The following is a 19,107-nucleotide window of genomic DNA, read 5'->3' as shown; positions in this document are numbered from 1 at the left end:
GCATGTTTTGAATGTCGTCAATTTTTAAATCGAGATAGGCTACTGACAAATAAGTTGATATTACAGGGGTTTCAACTGTCTCGTTTAAATTCGGCATTTACAAATTCTATGTTCATTATAATGAGCTCATTTGTAAATACAAGCTATTACTGGGTCGAATGATGTCCGATGTGTTTCATACCAATTGTTTAGCTGATTTTGAAAACGGAGTGCTCCATTTATTTGATCAAGATATAGGGCTCACGGCGAGTGTGGCCGGTAACAGGGAATGCTTACTCCTCCTTGGCACTTGATCTCACCTCTGGTATTCCCATGGGTCCGTCCTTGCCCTACTCTTAATTTTGAATTCATTTTAGGATTTTTGAGGTTGATCAGTTTGTTATTGAAGTAAAAGTACACCTACAATGACATTATTAATATATTGTTCAACATTAGGTTATATTGACTTTTTGTATAGAATGAACAATTGAAGTTGGTCCCCTGAATTTCAATATAAAAAGTTATCAGATTTATAGGAATGCTTTCGTGTGTGAAATCCTTAGGTTTAATTTTATTGATTTTTCATGGTAGATTCTAAGGTCTGGAATTGACATTCCTAAACCTTTTCCGGACAGTATTTAAGGAGTATTTCTAACCCAATTTTTGTCGAACTTTCTAAAATTGTAGAGGATATATAAAACTTGCTTGTTCGGGGTCAAATTAAAGAGCTCAAAGTCCTTCTGCAAACTTGTTTGCATGATTGAGAATGCGTCTTTCATCCAAATTTGAACAAATAATAAACTGTGATTAATCTCACAAATCATATAAAGAATACAAAATTAAGACTAGGGCAATTACGGACCCTTGAACAGACTGGAGGTGGCATCAGCTGGCTAGGAGGAGTAAGTATTCCCTGTTGACTGGCCACACTCGTCTTCAGCCCTATATCTTAACCAGGTAAACGGAGTAATCTGTAGGCAAAATTAGTATGTAAATTAAAGCCTACCAATAGGTTTGAAACGCGTCGGGCACCATTCGACCTTATGATATGTTGTACTTGCAAATCAAATCATTACAACGATCATAGTATTTGCAAAATGCTGACTTTAAACGAGACTGTTTAAAGTCCTGCAATATTAACTTTGTTGATTTGATTGATTTGAACATTTTTAGTGTAAGTGTATAGTATACAAACAGTTTGAACACAGAATCTTTCAACTTACGGCGTTCTCACCTTTTAGTCAGTAGCCTGCCTCGATATAAATATATATATATATATATGAATACGTGTATGGATGTTCCGTTTAACCCCATATTAAACATACAAACACTATCATTATATTTCATTATGGTCCCCATTTATGTCGCAGTGAATGGGAAACTCAAATTGCAGTGCAATTACAAACATGTAGGTCAAGTGGCTGTTTCAGCGTCTTGATATAGGATCTAGATAACATGTAGTTCCAGTGGCTGTTTCAGCGTCTTGATATAGGATCTAGATAACATGTAGTTCCAGTGGCTGTTTCAGCGTCTTGATATAGGATCTAGATAACATGTAGTTCCAGTGGCTGTTTCAGCGTCTTGATATAGGATCTAGATAACATGTAGTTCCAGTGGCTGTTTCAGCGTCTTGATATAGGATCTAGATAACATGTAGTTCCAGTGGCTGTTTCAGCGTCTTGATATAGGATCTAGATAACATGTAGTTCCAGTGGCTGTTTCAGCGTCTTGATATAGGATCTAGATAACATGTAGTTCCAGTGGCTGTTTCAGCGTCTTGATATAGGATCTAGATAACATGTAGTTCCAGTGGCTGTTTCAGCGTATTGATATAGGATCTAGATAACATGTAGTTCCAGTGGCTGTTTCAGCGTCTTGATATAGGATCTAGATAACATATAGTTTCAGTGGCTGTTTCAGCGTCTTGATATAGGATCTAGATAACATGTAGTTCCAGTGGCTGTTTCAGCGTATTGATATAGGATCTAGATAACATGTAGTTCCAGTGGCTGTTTCAGCGTATTGATATAGGATCTAGATAACATGAATTGGGTATGTATACGTTGCAAGGTACACAGTTTATTGGGAAAAAATGTTCTTCAGAATCCAACCATAACTTCTCCATCACTCTGCAAAGAAAGAATACACCTTTTTAGTGGTTGTGCATGTTACATAATTATGGTAAGGAAATATATGTGATACCTATTATCAGAAAATTGTTCACTGATTATCATTTATTTTTAGAAGGTATTAAATGGTAACTATGAATTCGTAAATCTTCTGGTAATTGAATTGTGTGGACTGATATCCAGCTCTTTTAATCGGAAAATACAATAAACTCTATGAAAATATATTGCTTTGTCAGATTGTAGTAAGGAAACTTGTGGTCATCTTAGATCCCAAAGAACGTGATGATATACGCTGCATTTATCGGTTTATCTTGTGCTAAAACATATTTGATCGTTTGTATCGATACCAAAGAGGCCGGTGAAGACTTTGCAGAGCACAGGACGTTTCTGCCATCTGTAATATTCATGATAACTTGTATCGACGGAGAATAACTTCATCATATTGGAAGTTATTGTATAGAAAGAACTTAACACCTCCTTACCTGCACCATGACTTCCTGATATTGAATCCTGGTGTGTCTAAATATCTTGATAACCTGGTAACAAATGAAAATATGCTTGTATAAACTAACAATAGCTTTCTACTATTGGAAAGTTATTGTACAAGAAAACCAAAAACACTCCTTCAGCAGTGCTGTAACTTTCTGATATTTGTTATTCTGTGCGTTAAAGTATTTGATTAAGTAATCATGTGATCATTTTGTTTAAATAAAGAGGTCGAGGTACATGTACTGCAGCACTCTAAACTTGCTTGTTATAAATATTATACATACTGTGTACTACATATATATACATGTATATATGCATTTTCCAATTGCGGAAAGTAATTCCTGTTTACAGGTAGGAGAATTTGGTTTGTCAAAATTTGGGATATTATGATAGTTGTTTATCATTTTCCGTGATTTTGAAATACATCATTTTCGCATGTGATTCTTGAGGGATACTTTTACATGTTGTCGATAAGATTGGAAGTGTTTGTAATCATCTGTTATTCAAATGTAATAAAGTGTCTACAAGCAGCTATTCGAATATACACCATTCCGTGTTTCTTTCTTCTATTTCTCACCTACCTAATTTATAAGAATACAATAAGAGTGGCTATTCCTTGTGGGTAATGTGGACCTTTTAGGAAAGTAAATATTGTATTTTTATGATGAACAAGTGGAGATAAACTGTGATCAATCTCATGAATACAAAATTAAGAGAAGGGCAAACACAGCCCCATGGTCATACCAGAAGCGGGGTCAAGTGGGTAGGAGTAAGCACCCCATGTCGACCGGTCATACCCTTCTCGAGCCCTATATATTGTTCATGTAAACCGATTAGTCCTTGTCAATATCAATATACAAAATACCGCCTAACAATTGGTATGAATCACGTCTGACAGCATTCGACCTTGTGATAGATTGTATTTGCAAATTAGATCATTATAACGAGGATTTCCAAATTGCTTACTTAAAACGAGATAGTTGGGACCTTTATAACATCAACTTATTTGTCAGTAGCCTGCCTTGATTTCAATATTGATCATACTCGGAGCTTGCTCTCGTGTGCTGAATCCGTTGAGAGATATAATCTCCATATGCAGGTGATAATGCAATATTGGTACAAAACTATGGAAAGCTGACGATGCAGAATGAATTCATCTCGTTTAGACAGAAACAACAAACACCATATGTCTCTACAAGTTACTCTCTTAAACTTGCTATTGTAGTCACAATTTCTTGATGAGTTAATGAATTTCATACAAATATGCATAATCATTAATAAAATATGAGAAAAGTTTTATTGAATCATTCGTAAGAATGACCAATCAAATAACTCAGTGGTGTCTATTATTTTCTTCAAACGCTAGAATAATTGCATCTATGTCCTAAGAAACAATACCAAACTGATCTTAGAAGTAAAATATTCTCTGTTGCTTAGCAACAGAAGACATCGTTACATACATGTATAGTGCATTTTCATGTAGAACATTTTCAGACATAACGTATAAAATGTTCCGATTAAACGCCTCATTATATGGCTTATATGCGTTTAGAGTGAAAGTGCGAGGACAAGGGAGGTAAATGTGAAGGCTAAGAAGCCCTTGTTCGAAGTTACAAGAGCGAAGTTGATAGAAAGAAACGGATATAACTCATTTGTCTTCGCAACTTCGCACTTTCGCCTTTGGTAAATTTTGAAATGGATATAATCCACAACATTTTGGTATTAATTATCATTACCCATAGCACATGTAAGCACTCTCTTCCCATCTATAACTGAGTTTTTTGTTCTTGTGAATATGTTAAACTTTGCCTTCAGTGGCGTAGCTACATTGTAGCACAAATACACTGTATATATTTTCTCAAAGTAAATCCACCTGGTAGGGATGCAGTTTAGAATAGGTCCTCAGTATCCTTGCTTGTTCAGAGAGGCGGTCCTCTAGGTCCTCGGCATCCCCTTGTGTGTTGTAAGAGGCGACTGAATGAGGCGGTCCTTCGGATGAGACAGGGAAAACCGAGGTCCCGTGTCACAGCAGATGTTGCACGACAAAGATCTCTCCCTGCTCAAAGGCTGTGAGCGCCGAGCATACGCCTGAATTTTGTAGCCCTTCACCGGCACTGGTGACGTCTCCATATGAGTGAAATATTCCCTAGCGGGACGTAAAACCAATATTATAGCGCCGTCTAGCATTATGCAATCAATCAAACAATCAATCATAGCATATCCCGATAACGCTTGCATGACTTTTCCTACACTGTACGATTTAATAAATTTGCAGTTTGTAACTGTTGATTCGTCCCATGCGTTTTTATTTGAGAATTCAAAATGAAAAGAAGCAGCACTGCCTCTGAACGTGATTTACGAAAAGGGCAAAGTAAATTGTCGAAGTACTTTTCTATGCAACCTAAATCTACGTCTGCTGATACAGATCCAAGACGTAATAGAAGCACCCTCAAACACCCCATCTCATGCAGCTCTGAAGTCACAAATGAATGCGTTTCTGACAAAATATCAGAGAATTTCAAAATACCAGAGCCTAAATCAATTCAGCCACGCAGTTTAGACATTGCGTATCACAAGTCAAACGTTGACGACAAACAAAAAATTATTCCTATTGAAAAATTAATGGTACCCCACATCGTTTGTTTTCCCTTTTACTGAAATACGTGGCAAGAAAAGGGTCTTCAACCGATCATGGCTAGAAAAATAAATGCACCATTGGCTTAGATATTCAGAGTATGAGAATGGGGTGTATTGTTTGTTTTGTGTTTTATTCAATAGCCCTGATCACGCTTTTGTAAGCGACTCTGTAAACGACTGGGGTAATTTGACTGCATTAATAAAACGTCATTTGGGACAGCCTGGACACAGCAAATGTCTTGAAATTAGCGAAAATTTTATTTCAGTTGGAGGGCAAGAGTGAAGATGTATCAATGTTGAGTAGCGCATATCAAAACAAAATATCAAGGAACAGAAGTATACTGAAAAGTATTTTTGAAGACTATCTATTTGTGTGGAAATTTCATTGCTCTTATTAAATTTAGAGTCGAAACCGATAAAATATTATCTGATCATTTTCAAATTGTCCCTTAAATGTGCGATATCGCTCACCTCAAGCACAAAATGAGCTGATTCACATTTGTGGCCAACAGTTACAACAAGGTATAGTTGCAGAATGTAATTCGCGTACTGCTTCAGTATTATTGCAAATGAAGCTACTGATGCAATACTTTTGTGTGTTCGGTATGTCGGTACTGATAGTGACGGTGTTTTGGGTATTAATGAGTCGTTTATAGGATTGGCCGAAGCAAGTTCAACGACTGGAGAGGCTCTGTCTACAACTATCATGGGTAAACTGAATGAGTATGGTATCGTAACCCAAGCAATGAGAGGCCAGGGTTATGATGGAGCTGCTAATATGGCAGATAAACTTTCTGGTGTTCGCACACGTATTCAAGCGGAAAAACCAGAAGCCCATTATGTGCACTGCTATGCGCATTGCTTGAATTTAGCTGTAGTCAAGTCAAGTCAGCTTCCTATTATTCGGAATGTAGTTGATACAGTGAAGGATATTTCATTTGACTTTAGTTATTCTTCAAAAAGGACAGGAAGGTTTAAAGCTATGTTAGATCAGGCAGACCAAAAACAGAAAGAGGCTCTTGACGGGCGAAGAAAAATAAAGGGAATGTGTTAGACGCGATGGTCAAGTAGGGCTGACACTTTGAATACATTCAAATCTGCTCATGCTTTAATCGTCGATACATTTGATTAATTGATGTTTTCCGCTACACTCAACAATTTTTCAGTTATCTGGTGGCGCCCAGTTTTTATTGGTGGAAGAGAGAACCCGGATACCATGTACCTGGGAAGAGACTTCCGAAAGTAAACTGGGAAACTTTCTCACTTACCGGCGCGAGCGGGATTCAAACCCGCGCCGACAGAGGTGAGAGGCCGTGTGATTTTGAGCGCAATGCTCTAACCACTCGGCCACGTCGATACATTAGATGATCTGGCTACAGACGGTGATAGAAATACCAAACAACTGAAACTTGCCATTCAAGATTTTGGGTTTATGGTTGCACTTGTTGTAACGGAACATGTCCTACAATACAGCTTGGCTCTCTCTAACCTGCTACAGAGACCTTCTAATGACTTGGTAGAGGCTGCATCTGAAGCTAAGACAGTAATTGCAAGTTTTCACCGAATAAGGCAAGATGACACCGTATGGCAAGAGTTGTATAGTGGTATACTTAAGGTGGGTCCTTAGTCCTGAATTTTTGGGGTTTAGGTAGCATTTTTTTGTTTGGAATCAATAGATTAACATTCAGAGTAATGAAAAAAGGCAAATTAGTTAAGGATTTCCATATTAATTTTCATTACAGTCACTACTGAAGTCATGTACCCCTATGTAGATTTTTATGAAATTCATCGGAAACAGTTATCTGTTGTTATTTTAAAATGAAAAAAATAAATAATTTAAATTGCATTTATTTATCAGGAAACATGTCAATAACTAAAACACATGTCATTTTCAATATGTTCATCAAGTTTTAGTATAAAAAATGCAAAATTATTGAATTAGCCTTATTCTCCAAAATGTTAAAAAAACAAACTAACATGGACACAACTTCCTTATAGCATGGTTTACATATCATTTTTTTTGTTTATATTAGTAGATGTACATCTGTTATAGTTATTTATGGGAAAAAAATCCATACCTTTCCTTAATGATTTCAAATCTATAGCTTCCAGAGTATGTATACCCCCATAAAAAACCTAAGTCTGGCACCATACAGCTGAGCTATTCAAAACCACTGATGGATTAAAATTTTATGTAATTACATGAAAAGACACAGATAATAATTCCTTATCACCTTGGTAAAATGTTTGTGAAAAATATACGAAATCTATTGCATAATGGACTTGATAAATAATTTAATGAAAACAGAGTTATTGTCCTTGGATTCAATATTTTGAAACACATTATTGACTATTCAAATATAACTAAGACTTTTGAAATATTTTATGGCTAACAAGATTTTTTACAATAACTATTGAAAAAGACTCCAACAAAATTTATGTTCCAGTCATTAAATTATTGACTTTGGAAAATCTTATGACGTCACAGGAGTTTGGAACTACGTTAATATGACAGAAAAGCAAAATGTCCCACAAAGCAAACCAAAGTCGGCAGGACGGCAGCAGCTGGGAAACAATGTCCCAGCTGATACACTATTGGCGACGATCATTATTTTATCCCTTGATCGACCATATTGCAAATGAAATTGAAGAACGGATTGTTGTTCCCTAGAAAAGATTTCTGGTTCAATACCTAATACCTTCAAAACTTGCCTTTCTCACCTAGGAAAGAGAACACAGCATTTTTGCCCCATTCATAGTAGACCTGCCGGATAACAATTTGGCTTCTTACAGAGCAGAAATTGTCAAGTGGAGATGCAAGTGGCAAAATGTTGATGAAAAGCCAAGCAAATTGATCGATACCTTAAAGTATGCAAAATTTAATTTGTATCCAAACATTCATACAGCTGTGAAGGTTCTATTAATCATGCCACTGACTTCTGCAACCACAGAGAGATCCCTCAGTGCCTTGAAGTGAATAAAAGCCTATCTTCGATCAATAATGGTTGAAGACAGACTCAATGGTCTGTCAACGATGCATGTACATCCGGAGATAGAACTTGACTTTGATCAGGCAATAAACACTTTTGCATCGGATGGAAACCGTAAAATACAACTTTTATTCCCTTATTAGACACTGATAAGATATAAAATGCACGAAAAAATGTATCTAGTCATCAAACAGCAAGTCATCAGGGCCACTTTAACTGTAAAAATATATTGACTGAAGTGTTTCTTATATGTGTTTTTCTTACATCGTTTCGTGTACACTGTGTTTGAGTGTCCCAATCTGTATGTATGCGTTTTATTTTCTTTGAAAATCTTTGTCCTTAGATATTTGATTTTATGTTGAGAATAGAAAAACAAAAGAAAAGAAAAAAATTGTTTTAAAAAATCAAAACTGACTTTGATTCTATGATTTATACAGCTTGTGCTGTACAATGGCAATATGATCATGTAGGTAAAAACTATCAACAAAATGTAAAAATCTTATCACCGTAAACGAAAAATGTCTTCAGCTTCTGGGGGCGGCAGCCCCCCAGACCCCCTGTTTATAAATATTTCAAACCTAGCTACGCCACTAGCCTTTCGATATATATATATATATATATAAAGAAAAATTAGAACGCCGAAAATAACTCAACCGGTTTCATTTTCAATTTTCAAGAATTATGACATTATTGCTTACTTGCACATTATAGATTTAACTATGACGTAAAAAGACTTTGACAATGCATCAAATTCACTCATGGATGTCATCGTATTACATACGAGATCTATGTCGAGTGCGCGAGACATTCGAGGAATTCCGATTGAGAGTTTGGTTTGTGAGCAAACGAACTCTGGCGGAAGTTTGGGGAAAAGGTTTTTACGTTAAGCATATTATGACGTCATTGACAATAACAGTAAACATATTTCACAGTAAGCTATTGAGAGCCGATTTTAAAGTCTTAATAAAGTGTTTTTCTTTTTCTCGTCGGGAAATAGTATTTTCTGTATAAAGTTTATAAAACGGAAATACACTGAATTATGAACTCGTACAGTCCTACCTACTGAGAACAGATGAAAAAATGGGGAAAATTATGAAGAAATATACTTTTATCAACAGTAAGAGACAACCGAAAAATCTTAGGAGACAGTTATGCAAATTTAATTTTCAGGAAAAGTCCAACAGATTTTTTTTTACCATTATCAAATGTGACGATCTGCGATGCGGAACGTGTCCATATTTTAGGGAAGGAAATTCGTTCCAGTTTAACAACAATGAATTTACGGTGAATTCAGATATAACATTCTCCACCAAAAATTTAATTTATGTAATAACATTGGCTGGCTTGTTAGACCGTTCTTTTCGTATTGATGTTGAGTATGGAATGCTCCGTTTACCTGGTTAAGATATACATGTAGGGATCACGACGATAAAAAGGAGATGATTACTCTTCCTAGGCGAGTGATCCCACCTTTGCTGTGTCCAGGAATCCTTGTTTTTTCCATATCCTGGTTGAATATTGTGGAGCGTCCCGCTCGAGAATACAAGAATAATCGTTATCTTGATTTTTTTCTATAATGTGTCGATATATACATAAATAGATAGATATATTGAAAAAGCGGATTTGGTGAAGAAAACGTCAGGTACCAAGGAGGTTAGCAAATCGACAGTAAGGCGTAAAAGTCAACTGCTGATTCCAAGGTACTTATCAAATGGTGTAGTTTCATATCTAAAATATATCACCAAGGCTATCCTCCAAAATTCATTTCATTCACCTAAAATCACTCTTCTCTTTTCTCGTGTACCTTGTATATTATATAATTGCCTTTATTTGTATATATTGCATATATATAACCTCATGTACTATAAAGTGGTGTGCGAGAATAAACTGAAATTGGACTTGGAAATGTAGGGGACTTTCTATAACCGACAGTCAAATCTCAAAATAGAAAAAAGCTCCGCATAAACCTATCCGCGACTTTCATGCAGGGTTAGGCAAAAATACGTACGAATTGTACGCGGTTATACGTCATCTCTTAAAATGTTTTGCCCTAAACGAACGTCTTGATAGGACATTTCATTTTAGATGGGGAAGATATTATGTACGAAGAATTCTCAGAAGATTTTCTTGAAAAAGTGTTCAAAGTCAACTTCAAGTACGATGTTAGTATTCGAGGAAAATTTGAAGATTGCTAGAAAGTGCAGATGAGAGGGGGTCACAGTTCCTATAAGTAGAGGGCAAATGCTATTTGTAGTTCACTTAGAGGAGGGCCGAAGGGTGTCGTACCTGGATCATGATTAATGTACAAAGCTGAATAAGCGACTGTAGATTAACTTAACAAGATGAGATTTGAAAACGGTATCTAAAATCGGCTCACTGAAAAAAATATCAACTTGTCCTGAGGAAAAAGTGTCATTATTATGGCTAATACGTAGCGGTAGCGTTATAGGAACTGGGTGGGATGAGGTGTACAAAACGATATCTTCGTATACGTCTGCTTAAAGAACATCCTTGGGGTATAATTATCATCTTTATTAATATTGTATCGAGTTTTCCAAGGGGCGTCTACTTTCATTCTAAAATTTGCCGACCTGATTATGGTTACTTTGAAGTTGATTTGGTAGATATTTTAAACGTGCAAAATATTAGTAATTTTCTTTACATTTATTGCTCCATACATTGAAAGAAACGAGCATTTTTACCAAATCTGCAAATTGTGTATATAGAATTAGCATTATACATAATGGTTGTGACCGGTCGACAGGGGATGCTTACTCCTCCTAGGCACCTGATCCCACCTCTGGTGTATCCAGGGGTCCGTGTTTGCCCAACTATCTATTTTGTATTGCTTAAAGGAGTTCATTATCTTCATCTTTCATACATGAAAAGATGACGATAACAAACAGTGATTAATCGCATTGTAGTTCGTCAAGAACTTGTTCATCAGAAGAATAGGATTATATTGTTCAGATTATAAAGTATTTTGAAACATTTGTCTTGTGAGAATATGAAATATTTCAAAGAATCATGCACTTGTATTGTAAATCTCTTTTTAAAGGGTGATTACTCAAGCATTGTGTATATGGAATAAAAAAATATGCTGATGCTATTTGCATATTACATATGAAAATGTCGGTTCAAAATTAGAAGATCAAAAAAGGCCAACACATAAACTATTCATTTTTGAGATGTGTCAATGAGTATAAAATCGGGCTCAATGTTTAAACAGACTTTAACATCGTATTGAGTTTACACGATACCCGCTTCGATGAACACCGCCATTGATTCTTCTGTTAGTGCCACACCTAAGCATAACAAGGGATAATAATAGAATGAGACTAACACGGTCATAGTTTGCGAAATATACCAGCCGGAAGATTTTATCCACTAAATATCGTTTTGGACCGGTAAAAGGTAACAGTTTATTTCTTTGTTTGGACTGATGAATTGATTAGGATAGACAATTAACGGTGACATGATGTGTGCGGGCCACAGAAGCTTACAATATACTTTACCTAGGGGCCTGTATACCCGGGGTACTCAGTTGTGAAGTTTGTGTTTCTACTTAAATCGGGAAATTGTTGAATATAATCTAAAACTCAGTTAAGGTGTACTTACGAACAAATCCATTTCAAATGCTCGATTTGACCTCAGTTAGGTTTTATGATAGTGATTCAAGTAATAATGCATTTCGTAACCTTTATAATATATGGTCGTACTTTTTTTCTCAAAAGGGTGTTTGACATTTGGTGGTCCAGCAAATCACTTCCATTTTTATAAGACCAGCTTGCTTCTCATAGCCTTAGATATACATTCCGCCATTTCCCCACTTATTTATTGAAAGCTTTACAGCTCATCAATACTATGCAGTCACGACAAAAAGAAGTAAAGAATACATGATATTGTCATCCCTAACCTTAAAGGTATACATCTGTGTGTGTGTATGTGTATAATGTGTTTATATGTGGTATGATGTGTGGGCCACCGACGCTTACGATATACTTCCCCATTATATATATAAAAGCACGAAAACCCAACAACACCCTACTTTCTTAAAGTGTCGGATCTGAGAAGCTACAAGGCCAGTAAAGAAATTTATAAAAGCACTGAGATATATATATATATATATATATATATATATATATATATATATATATATACACCGGAGTTTCAACACAACACCCTATACCTCAAAGTGTCGGATCCACAACATGGATACAAGGTCAAATACAAAAAAAAATTATACAAAGCACTAAAATGACCAATGACACGAACAACCAGATTGTCAAATTTTCGGGGTCGTCCCTTCTTCAGGACAAACGAAAAGAATTACATAATGTGGCCAATATCAACAGAGAATAATAACAAAAACTACATATAAATACATCTAGCACTACAACTACACTAATCTACAAACGTATTTACCTTTAAACGCAAATATTATTTAACGTACAATATTCACGAAGCTCAGAGAGAAAGTACACCAAAGGTAGCTAAAGTCTCGTATTCACCTAAGCATGTCAATAATTATTTCAACGTTCAGAACATTGAAACTGGTTGTTAGAGCATATGAAACGCTACTTGGTTGGCCATTATTTATTACCATTTTATTGCAAAACCTGGTCTCCAACTACTACGTTTTTCATATTCGCGGTCTTTGTTGAAGTTATTCAACCGTAACCATTCTTTAGGCAGCTTATTGACGTTATAGATGTATCTAAATTACTTTTGTCAAGTCCTTTGAAACGCCAGTTGTCGAAATAATTGTTTGTTATTGTATAACTAAAGGTAATTTTCTTTATATAGATTGATTAAAAAAGAGAAGAACATGTCATTTTGGTTAACTGTTTTTGGACATGCTGAACGTTTTAAAGATTTGGTAGTCGTGATAACAAACTTTGATTATGTAAATGAAAGGTGTAAATCTAATTCATATTTGTCTGCCTTATGTGTAGAATGACCTGTTCTTATATGTCAACATTCTTCAGGAAGATTTGCACATTGTTGTTTTCCTTTGAGATCATTTTCGGAATCCACGAACACTTGATCTATATTGTTCTGGATTCTATATCCACAACACTTATGATACCTTTTGTATGATTCCTATAAAAAGGTAAATATAACGAACAGTGACCAATCTCACAACTCCTATAATCACACAGGTTTTAAAAGTATTTCGTACAATATATAAGATGAAATACGAGAATATGCAGAGCACCCTTATTTTTTTTTTTTTTTTTACGGCGTATTGCATTATTCAGAAACATTCAGTAACAAAAACTCTTCTGAAATATTTTTAAAGTAATTTATGTTTGAGAGTTTCTAATGATAGGGTCTGTGAGGCTCGTCATGTGATTGGCGAGATATAGCGAGATTGTTTACATCCAGGTACATGGACTCTCAGACTGCAGAGGGATATATATTTTTTATTATGGAGGGCTTGAAGCAGCAGGGGAGTCGCAGAGGGTTCTTCGCTTTGTGTTTGACGGATTATGTGTAATTACCGCAAATGTACAAGTGTTGATGAAGACGCGTCTTACAGAATGCAGGTTAGTAAATGGGTGTAATCCATGAACTATTGAAATGCACGATACCATTTAGGCATATTCGCAAATCATTTCAATTGAAAATAAAACGCATAAAGCATGTTTTGTGTGTATAGACACGAACTTACTGGGGTGTGTGGGGAAATGGTACAACGCTGCAGTGTACAGTCATGTTTTTCGTAAACAAACATTGAAAGCATCCATCTCTATCCGTTATATCACAGATTCCCTGTTGGGATACACCCATCATCATGTGGATGTCCTACGCCAGTATACCCATAACAGAACAGTATAAGTGCCATCATATGACAGCAAGTTTCCATGGGCAGATATACAATTTAAAGATAAAAATATTGTAAATATTTGTTTGGATATAAAGTATGGTGTATAGTAGATTCAAAGAAGGTAATAAATGTGTTCAAATTGTGAAAATAAAATTTATACATGTAGATGCAGTGTTCTTGCCATGATCAGTTATACTATATTGGAAATTTTCAATATTGCTGGCATAGCTAAAGGTCACAGCATTTGGGAAGAATGAAGTGCACCCAGACGGTAACAGCCCATTGTCAGCACCACCTGAAATTGTTAATTGGGGTTAACTACCCATTTTCAGCTACAACAATGACAATTAAAGAGACTTGTGCAAACGTTAGGACTTCCCTCTTTGTAAGTCAGCATTAAAGACTGAACAATTACACGTATGTGTACCTAATACATGTATATGTATATTAACTGTACATATCTGAAAGGTGAAGATAACGTTCAGTGATCAATCTCAAAACTCCTATAAGGAATGCAAACCAGTTAGGCAAACACGGATTCTTGGACATACTAGAGGTGGAAGAAGGTGCCTAGGAGGAGTAAGCATCCCTTGTCGACCGGCCACACCCGCCGTGAGCCGTATGCCTCGATCAGGTAAACGGAGTAAACCGTAGTCAAATTCAGTGTACCAAGAACGGGCTAACATACGTCAGACAGCATTTGACCCAATGATAGGTTGTATTGACAAACTAGATCATTATAACGGCCATAGAATTTGCAAAATGCTGACTTAAAACGAGACTGTTGAAACCCCAGTAACATAAACTTGTTTGTCAATAGCCTGTCTTGATTTAAAAAGATGATCATACACAGAACAAGATCCGTGTATCCTAAATCAGTTGAGAGAGATATACACCATATTTTAGTCATAATGGAATACTGCTACATGAATATGGGCAGTTGACGATCGAGAAGCTGAAATAACCTCGTTTGTCATGAAGTTGAGTTGATAGTTCGCCGTTAATATTCATTTTCAATAAAATATCTAAGTACGAAGCAGATTCTGGAGGACCATATATATATATATATATATATATATATATATATATTCAGATTTTAGGGATGTGCTCATGCTTATAATAACTTTATAGTAACATTTTATGAATGAAAAAATACAAGTACTACTTAGGCTTGATCGCGATATCAAACTGTTAATGCTGCTTGCATTAAGTTTTGAATACTGCAGTACATCTTTGTCAGAATAAGTATGCATTCAGTATAATACTTTCACCACTGATCATACCGGTTGGAAATCATGTATGTTTTATCAATACATGTAATTACATTTTCCATTTTAGAATTTGATGCAAGGGATGGTTCACTTTACCTAAGATTGGCATCAGATTTCAGGACTGGTACTACCACATCGACAGGGGATGCTTACTCCTTCTAGGCACCTCATTCCACCTCTGGTGTGTCCAGGGATCCGTGTTTGCCCAACTATCTATTTTGTATTGCTTATAGGAGTTATGATATTGATCACTGTTCGTTATCTTCACCTTTAATCTGAAAAACACTCAATGCTGTGATTTACTAATGAGCACGTTTAATTGAACAACTCGAGTTACACGAGTTGCTAGAGTTGTGAATAAAACGTGTAGTTCATAACACTAGATAACTGTTGAACACAGGTTGAAAAAGTATACTCCTGACTTTAGCAGGAGCATTAGATGTTCAACATGGCGGAGAATGAAGAGAAATATTGAGTTAGGCATGTGAATTTTTGGGAATATAAAGCAAAATTACCATGAAAAAAGATACCGGTACATACAACTAAAGTGTAATGAACTAATGTTTAATAATTGATCTGAATATTTGTAAGCATCTTGCAAGATGTATGTTTTGACTTCGATATATTGTAGATATGGTCAGTCTTTGGGGTGACATATATAGGTCTACGTTTTGTTTAATTTTGATGATATTTACACTATTTTAATATTGTATGTACATGCATATTCATGTAATAGGAATTAAATACTGCTCGATATCACAATGAACTACCACATAGATAAATTATCATTGATACGATTTTCATATTAAATGCCATTTTTCAGTTGTTGTTTTATTCACATTCAAGGAATCTGGTATGTCCAGGGGTTCATGTTTGCCGAAGTCTTAATTTTGTAATCCTTATAGGAGTTATGAGATTGAGAACTGTACGTTATATTTACCTTTTCATCTTGCATGTAATAACTGCAACATTTCATTTATGTACTGATAACAACGCTTTCACAACATTCTGTAGCAATGATATATTCTGAGAGGTTTTGCATTCTAATCCTATATAATTTTTGTTCCTTTTTTCAGCATTTCTAAAGGTGGCAATGTTCTCTGATTTGCAAAGAAAAGGCAGGCTTCTCAAATATTTTGGATTGCTCATCTTCGCACTCATAGGACTATTTGCCTTCAACCATGTCCATCGAAGTATCTTAAACTCAATCACCAAGTCTCATCAACGAATCAAACAAGTGACTTCGCCACCAAAGAAGTTGACTGACCTGGAAAAAATTGAAGCTATTCGCCAGAGCTGTGGACCGTTGTGTGATACTTCTAGACCTGGTACCTCTGGGCCATATTTCAATCATGTAACGGCTTCGATAAATTGTAGAGGAATCTACCAAAATCCATACATTGATGAAGGCCATAAGACAATACCCCCAAAAGAAATTCCTAAAGAGCTTTGGAATGATTTTACCATGAACAACAGGACACCTGTTTTTCCTTTTTATTTCAACGAGATATATCTGGGATCCAAAGCCAAGAGTCCTGTCTGGTCAAAAGAAGAGATCGACCAGATGGTTTTGTTAGCAGCAAATGACATACTAGACGGGAACTATGGTTCCTCAGAGACAAACGCATTGAGGGATGGAATGGACCATGCTCCGGGAATTAAGAATGGACGTGTATTAGTAATTGGTTCAGAAATTCCTTGGGTTGAGGCGGCAGTTCTTGAAAAAGGTGCAAAAGAAGTCGTGACCTTAGAATACGGCAGAATAGAATCAAGGCATCCAAAAGTAAAAACGATGGTTCCATCTGAATTCAGTGAGAGCTTTCTGAATGGTTCACTTGGTTTATTTGACGCAGTAGTTACTTTTAGCTCAGTAGAACATTCCGGACTCGGGCGATATGGCGATAGACTGAATCCATGGGGTGATATAATAGCAATAGCACGTGCATGGTGTGTAACAAAAGTCAATGGATCGTTGACCATAGGAGTCATGTACGATAATGAGGACGATTATATTCGATACAATGCCGGTAGGTGGTATGGGAAAATAAGATATCCTTATTTGTGCACGAACTGGAAGCAACATTACAGAGGTTTTGGGAATCAACGAGTGCATGTTTTTACCAAAGTGGATCAGAAAATCTTATGATGTGTACATAGTAAAAAAAATGAATTGATATACGGTATACCAAAGTCAAAAGTGTGTTATATTTAAACAGATGAGAGAGGGAAAAAAAGAAATTAAACTTACCTACGGAATCCGTTATTCTGATCAGAATCGAGCCCGGAGTATTCGTTATGTCGCAACAGTACGTAGAGTATCCAGGTAAAATAAAATTAGTGTGAGAATTATGAGACGTTAACATTCATTCGTTTGTTTATGTAAGAGTTATGAGACGTTAACATTCGTTTGTTTAGTGTGAGAATTGTGAGACATTAACATTTATTGGTTTGTTTAATGTGAGGATTATCAGACGTTAACATTCATTGGTTCTTTTAGTGTGGGAATTTTGAGACGTTAACATTCATTGGTTAATTTGGTGTGAGAGTTATGAGGCGTTAATATTCACTGGTTTCTTTAATGTGAGAATTATTAGACGTTAAAATTCATTGGTTTGTTTAGAGTGAAAATTATCAGACGTTAACATTCATTGGTATGAAACCCTCCATCATTCATTTCGAAATTGTAGTTGCACATTATGAATTTCACATGATAGAATATAAAGGATTATTCATAGTAGAGAATAGAATTGGAGTGAATGTGATAAGGCTGAAACAGCAGATAAGATAACTTCACATGACGATACATATTAGATCAGATAGTCAGTCATGCAAGAAAGTGCTATCTTATTGATTTACCAAATTTAATTACAAGAAAACAAGGTGGTAATAACTAAATGTCGTAATTAAAAAAATGACAGTGTCTATATCTTTTGTTTTCATAGACTAATCAGTTTTCATCTCAGGTGAATGAAAGTTAGAGCAATATAACTAAACTGGATTGTTTCTGGATACTAGTATGATCGCAAAATTACTGTATGCCAATCTTCCCGAATATCATCCCAACATTTTACTGTGTGTCAGTGTTCCGGAATATAATCCAAACATTTTACTATGTGTCAGTGCTCTGGAATAGGATCCCAACATTTTTCTGTATGTCAGTATTGCTCAATAAAATTGCACCATTTTTCTTTGTGTCAGTGTTGCTGAATATGATATCATTATATGCCTTTGTGTCGGTGCTACTGAATATGATCTCAGCATTTGTCTGTGTTTATACAAGAACGTTAACACTAAAACTACACTAAATCTTCAAATACGTTTGCTCTGCAAATAACACCTTCATTGGTTTTGGCTTGCTTATCAATGTTTTCTATGGAGTGAATTTGAACACACCCCATCCATATATATTGACTGATCCACGATTGTGTGTGCGACAACATATACCAGAAGTGTATAAATCAAATGTGGATTCTAAAAAAAAATCGAAAGAACTTTTAGTAAATTTGAAATCGCAAGATCTTTCTCAAATGAACAACATCAAAACGTATGAATTATCAAGGCTTTACACGATGATTCCTCACGAGAAATTATTGACTAGACTTTTTTTTTTTTTTTTTTTTTTACATCACAGACAGTTGCTTCTTCTTCAAAAATGGAAAAAGGAAGTATTCGTATCTAGTGACAAGTCATCCCCCCAAAAAATTACTTTGATAAACAACACTCTGATTCCACGCAAAAGTACTCTGAAGTTGAAACAAAAAAATATGCAATGGGCACGAATT

At 35.6% G+C, this 19,107-nt stretch overlaps 1 protein-coding gene across 14 annotated transcripts; it reads left to right on the top strand.

The window, feature by feature from the left end:
* Positions 1-11,458: 11,458 nt before the first annotated feature.
* On the top strand, positions 11,459-18,511 carry LOC125682339 (uncharacterized). Of its 14 annotated transcripts, none has more exons than XM_056156970.1 (5): positions 11,470-11,638; positions 13,613-13,773; positions 13,887-14,439; positions 15,393-16,250; positions 16,402-18,511. In XM_056156970.1, the coding sequence occupies exon 5, from the start codon at positions 16,419-16,421 to the stop codon at positions 17,469-17,471; it is 1,053 nt and encodes a 350-aa protein (XP_056012945.1). In that variant the 5' UTR covers positions 11,470-11,638; positions 13,613-13,773; positions 13,887-14,439; positions 15,393-16,250; positions 16,402-16,418; the 3' UTR covers positions 17,472-18,511. The 14 variants fall into 14 exon arrangements, 13 of the variants coding, with proteins under 13 accessions (XP_048778800.2, XP_056012945.1, XP_056012947.1 ...); XM_056156972.1 differs by having other exon boundaries at positions 11,483-11,638; positions 13,995-14,439; XR_008800655.1 differs by having other exon boundaries at positions 11,483-11,638; positions 13,613-14,439; positions 15,393-15,506.
* Positions 18,512-19,107: the final 596 nt, after the last annotated feature.

Source organism: Ostrea edulis, chromosome 2, assembly GCF_947568905.1.
Source record: "Ostrea edulis chromosome 2, xbOstEdul1.1, whole genome shotgun sequence".
Lineage (NCBI taxonomy): Eukaryota > Metazoa > Mollusca > Bivalvia > Ostreida > Ostreidae > Ostrea > Ostrea edulis.
The sequence above is the reverse complement of the archived record's forward strand: the minus strand, read 5'-3'. Positions and strand labels throughout refer to the sequence as shown.